General features: G+C 41.3%; 1 protein-coding gene across 1 annotated transcript in view; it reads left to right on the top strand.

Moving 5' to 3' along the window:
• Nucleotides 1–3,859: 3,859 nt before the first annotated feature.
• Nucleotides 3,860–6,000, top strand: part of LOC120031147 (sodium/hydrogen exchanger 1-like) — a 41,258-nt gene continuing 39,117 nt past the window's right edge. The window contains exon 1 of the mRNA XM_038976744.1: nucleotides 3,860–4,920. Coding sequence (XP_038832672.1) covers nucleotides 4,599–4,920 — 322 coding nt within the window. The 5' untranslated portion in view covers nucleotides 3,860–4,598. The remainder of the gene's footprint in view (nucleotides 4,921–6,000) is intronic.

The raw sequence follows: 6,000 nt of genomic DNA, 5'->3' as shown, positions 1-6,000 counted from the left end.
ACATGATCTATACCCAGAAAGGGCCACGTCATGACACTAGCTAGCTAGCTAGGTGTCAAATATACAAGTAAGTCAGCTAACGTTTGCTTTATTGAAATGTTAAGTTGAATAAGCTATATGAAAAAGAAAATGGGATGGACAGTTATACTGTCCCGGGGGAAGCAATGTAAAATGCTAAGCTAAACAGAGCTGATTCGCTAGCAGATAGCTATACTAATGTTGCCTCATAGCTAGCTAGGTCTCAAATATACCAGTAAGTCAGCTCGTCACTTAAAATATTTAGTTGAATAAGCCCCCCACACCCCACGCCAATTTCACCCCAACGAGTATATAGTATCAGTTCTCTGTCTGACAAGTAGTATGGAGCTGCGCTTGGAGTATTGTTTCCTCATCCTATGTAATGTATTCCCAGTGAATTTGGTGGGTTTTTTTTCCATTCAGAGAAATCAGTCATTAAAGTTGGAAGGTTTATGTCCCATCATACGTTCTGATATTACCAGGCTCTGACCACTATATAGAAACCAAACAAATTGTTCTGTCCCCTAAACCAATCAGATTCTTTCTTCCCTTAGAACAAAGTTGACTTCTATACTTTATATCAATCTGCGGCAGCGCCATTGAGGAATTTCACCATTTTGAAGTAGTCAACTGCGTGGGTTTTCCTATAGGTTAAGGAAGGATCACACAATTCCATCTAGGTCACCAGGAGGAATCAGCCAATGAATTATACTTGTGAGAAGTTAATCGCCAACCTGGGATTTATACCTGTTCAAACAACACACTCCAGGTGGCAGTATGCACCCTTTCAGTTTGTTTGCTAACTCATAGAAGTAGTAGTAGAAGAAAATTGACTACTTCAAAATGGAGATGGCCTCAATGGCGCTGCCCATCCTCTCACAGACGCCATAATGGGTCAGATACAATGATGTCTATCTATGTCTACGGGTCTGAATCACACGGTCTGTCCCACCTGTTTTTCTTCCATTGGAACATGTTAGAAATCACACCCAGTTGCCATCTGCAGGTTGAAATGCTGCCTGGGTGTAATCGGCTTGTTTTGTTCCACATGATGTGGCTGGAGGAGAAGACATGGTGACCTGTTAACTCCATGAAGAGACAGGCAAAAAATAAACACTTTAAAGCTATCATGTGACCCCAAACAGGCTTCATGCTATACTGTCTTTGGTTTCGGTAACCTGAATGCTTTCTTTTAGTGAAGTTCTTTGCAATTTTGGAGTCATTTGGTTTCTAAAATAATCATGTGATGTTTGTGACAAAATGTAGTTTATTGAGTTAGGGTTGTAAAACAAGGCTCAAAAGGTACAAAATGTCATCCAAAAAGACATCAAACAATCATATTTGTCTTGGGGTTGTCTTGGTTCCAATGCACATTAGATTTCAGAATTGAGCCCTGAGGCCTTTGGGTTAATGTGCCTTTTGAAACACACAATGTACATATCTGCACTAACCAAGCTGAAAGAATACACAAGACAAACCAAACATGTGTTTAACTTAAGCGTCCTGGGTAATTTGGTTCATATCCACGGACCAAAACGACATGTCTCTTTTTATTTCCTCAAAGTGTTTGATCTAGTTTGGAGTCATGTTGTAGCAATTTGAGTCCTTGAAGCAAACACTGGAAACCATGACCTTAGCCACAATAGAGAGGAGAGAATAAATGTACACATTTATGTGTACAGATATAGACCAAACTTGCCAAAATGTTGGCTTCGCTATCCATGATTGAAATGAGAGCAAACCTTAATGAACTTTCCAAACTATGCAAATGAGAGCATCATGCCATGACTGAAGCGCCTTGCATAAAGGTCGTTCCATTTGATTTCAATTACCTTTTTCAAAGTTGACCCATTTTACATACCCCACCCTACCATGAGACATCAATGTCTTCATCACTGGAGTTTAATATCAAGCTTACAAACAGGATTGTCAAACTATTTTATAATTTCTTTCTTTACATTTAACGTAAATGATCTAAAAACACATCAACTCAGATTTTTTTCTCTCACATATGTTGTATTTTATACCCTATTTTACATAATCTGAGGTGTTTGTGTTGTGCCCGCCATCGGTTGAGACACAGCTTACTCTTGAATACAGGGTGGGTGTCATTTCAATCATAGAAATACAATTAATAGAATGGAAATATCCCTTCGGACCAATGTCATTTAGCTGGTACACCATTGACATTTAAATACAATTTTTAACTGCCAATTACTACCTCAAAGATGGCCGCCGGTCCACCCACCTTCGAATTTTGACTTAAATGGAAATGCATGTTATTCACATTCAAGTCAACAACACTCTCTGATGTGTGGACCTCCAACCATCTTTGTGCTACCATTTGAAAGTTACATTTTCAAATATATTCCCATTTTAATACATTTATAAGCCAAAACATGACACACTGTATTCAAGAGCATGCTGTGTCTAGATAATTGACATTTAAGGATAAACAATTGAAAGAAAATAGATTTAAAAATAAACTTTACATTACTTGAAGAAGTATTTAAAAAAAATAGGCACATCAAACCTCTGTGTGTGTGTGTGTCTCACTATCGTGCTGCACTTCAATATTTTATGGCATTGCAGGAACAGAGTGCAAGGGTGCATGCAGGGACACTTGGTTCCCCATGCCAATGTGGATGGGGAACCAAGCAACACAGGCATTTGATTGGTATTCATCATAACTTATTAATGCAGCTATTATCTTTGTGACTGCATACAGGTGCTGGCAGGTCAGACAGAGGCTACACTACTTAATCCCCTTTGAATAATTACAACTTTTACAGTACACTATACAATACTGTAAATGAATAAGAATGTTCCCAATGATCAGTGTGTGCTTCAAAATGCTTCCTATAAAAAGCACTTTTTCAACTACCGTCACCTCCTTTAAATACTTTATGACACCCAAAATGATCATCAGCAGCAGCATCCGATCTACACATCCTCATATGTGTTATTACACTAATTGTTGTGAGCAGTTCATTTTTTTAGGTGCAAACAGCTCTCAATGACCATACCATTTCCCACCACAGTAATTACAAGCCAGACACCTTCAGTGGTATGGTACAACTGTATTTGGCAAGCTGTGGGGGTTAAAGCGCTACAGGGAGACACTAAACACAATGACAGACTACCCTAAAGGTCAAAGTAAACAAACAAAAATAGGTTGTGTACAGTATGCTATTCGTGACATGTTGTCACCACCCAAGGCATCGCCCTACTGTAATTACGAAATGGATGACAAAATGTTTTGGGTGTACTCGCAAGAAAACACACCCATCTCCATATAACACCCATTTGATATTGAAGGGATGGTGAAATGTTTTTGGCTGGACTCACACAAAAACACACACCATTTCCATAACAAAATGTTGATATGGAATTGAAAATCATAAAAAATCTTTTCAAACAATGTATTTACAACAAGATATTCTCATCCTAGAGGTACAATTTGAGTTAGCCTACACTGAAGACTTAAATAACATGGAGTTTATGGTGTAATCAGCTCCAACAGATGCCAGATACTAGGATAGCCATGGCTTTGTTCTGCCCAGCAATCCAGGTAGATCAGCCATAGCAGTTCACGCCCTCGAAGCCTCCTGTGACAGAATGTGATGGGCGCAACTACCCACTGGGCCTAGTCAGACTATTGAACAGGAAATGTATGGTTTTTCCATACGTGAATATAAGATATAAGATATCTAAGACATCCTCTCCAATAGATGTCACTGTGGTCGAAAATAAAAAGGGCTCCCTCCCCATTCTCCTCCCTCCGCGAAAGGCTGTGCGTTTTGAAGGTTGTATTTATCTCGCTAACATCACATTACAAGGAGTACATTTGCGGAGGGATAACATTAGAAGTCACTGTTGGAGCTAGAAAAGGTGTGATGGAGCCACAGATCCTCATACTGACTGAGTTCAAGTAAGGTCTTGTCGGGACAGGGTACGGCGCATACACGGATGCGAAAGCATGGAATGCAGTTCAAATATCTATGATCCCCCACAATTGCAACGTGACAGTTCTACACGTTTCATTCAAGGTCAACATTGGACTTCGGTCAGCTGTAACCGCAGACATTATCGATGATATTTATCTTCTTGTGGAACAGGAATTGTATGAGCAGCATCTTTTTACCGGTCGGCGGTGAGCAATGACATCTTTCACCGAAGAGATTAACCTACGCTGTCAGTATCTGAAACAAGATTTCGGACCAAGTTTTCAATTCAAAGTTGTGGTATTTAGGAGTGGGTATGTAACTTGCTAACTAACACTGTAGCCGTGTCTTGAGCTCTCGGTGCCTGGAAGGATAGCTAGCTCAGGCACCTTCTACGTTTCCTGCTTTCACGAATGTTGTTAGCCAGCTTGCGACAGTACCTGGAACTGCTGCATCCATCTCAAATAGCTAACTAAAGTTGGCTAGCTAGCCAGCCAATTGTCGAACATGGATATTTTGTCGGTCCTTTAGAAAACCAGTTGCTAGTGAGGAAAGTGTGTTCATGACACGCTAACTACACGATTTCCAGCTCACTTTCCCCCCTAAATTCTTTAAGTTATAAAAACGAATTTCAACATGTCTGTTCGCGTAGCCTTACACTCACCCAGTGGCTCCAGAAGTTTTCTGGAGCGGGGACTCCTACTTCTGGTGATATTGATCTTACTGGAGGGCACCGTACTGACGCTTGGAGCTGCCAGCTCACCGGACATCGGCGCTCAGGACAACACTGGAGGACACGACCACCGGGACGACCACAGAGGGATAGAAGGCAGTCGCGGCAATACTAACTACACGTACACAAAAAAGGCCTTTCCAGTCCTGTCTCTAGATTACCATCACATACAGGTGCCTTTCGAGATCTCGTTGTGGGTGTTGCTGGCCTCATTAATGAAATTAGGTGAGTTGCACTGTCAGGCTGGTTCATTTGGTTTGAGTTTTATTCTCATAGCCTATACAGAGAAAAAGTAAAGCACCCATGTTTCTCTTACCAGTTCATTGAGGTGAGCAGGCAATCTAGGTGTTTGAAGAATGCCATTGATTGCCATTTAATTTCAGCATTATCAAGAGGAATGATGTCTTTCCTGATACTCTGAGTATATACCTTTTGAACCCCAATCAAATGTTAACGTTTGAAAAATATGTGGTTTGTTCCCTAGCAGGGAATTATGCCATGTGAGATGGGAAAATACTACATATTGAAGTCAATAGGTGATTATGGAGTGGTAGTCCATAATGTGACATTCCATTGTACTCTGTATAAAGATGTCACAGATAAACTGACTCAACAAGCTAGGATATACTCATTGTTAGTCTTAGGTGACTCTTGTATTGGTTGGACTTGTTTTCCTGTATTCTGCATAGTAAGTGATCTTCCTGGGAATGATGACCATACGCTTAGGTCAGGTTTTGAAGTGGGAAGGCGCAGTCAGTGCTCCTTGACACAATGTGATGCGTGACTAAGCACATTTTTGTTGCACTTTTAGGCATAGGCTAGACTGAAATCATTGCAAGTTCTCATCAAGGGGACATCTTTGCCCACTGTTCCTGTTGAAAGCTGTTTTGTTGACACAGGATGTTTGGCAATGGGAAACACACTCATGTGTAGCCTAACTTCTATCCTCTTCCCTTTTCCTTGTCACTGGTTGTGGTCCCCTCGCCGCTCCCTGTCTTTCTCCTTACTGCAATCATTTCATCTCGCACTGCTACTTCTCACCTCCTTTACTTGTTTATTGCTCTTCATGCAGTGGTCGTCCCATCTCCACTCCCTCATTCTCATCATGACACTCCTCCCCTTCTCTCTCCTCTCTCTCGCGCCCTCATCTCCCACTCACTCCCTCTCTCTGTTTCTCCTCTTCCTGTATGCGGTGTGCTCTCATGCCCCTGCAGTGTTCCCTGCTGTGTCCCCTGCTGCCATTTGCTAAGAGCCAGCAGCCTGCCATTTTCTCCGCAACATAATATTGAGTCTGGGTGAGTGCCA

Source organism: Salvelinus namaycush, chromosome 37 (genome assembly GCF_016432855.1).
Source record: "Salvelinus namaycush isolate Seneca chromosome 37, SaNama_1.0, whole genome shotgun sequence".
Taxonomy (NCBI): domain Eukaryota; kingdom Metazoa; phylum Chordata; class Actinopteri; order Salmoniformes; family Salmonidae; genus Salvelinus; species Salvelinus namaycush.
The sequence above is the reverse complement of the archived record's forward strand: the minus strand, read 5'-3'. Positions and strand labels throughout refer to the sequence as shown.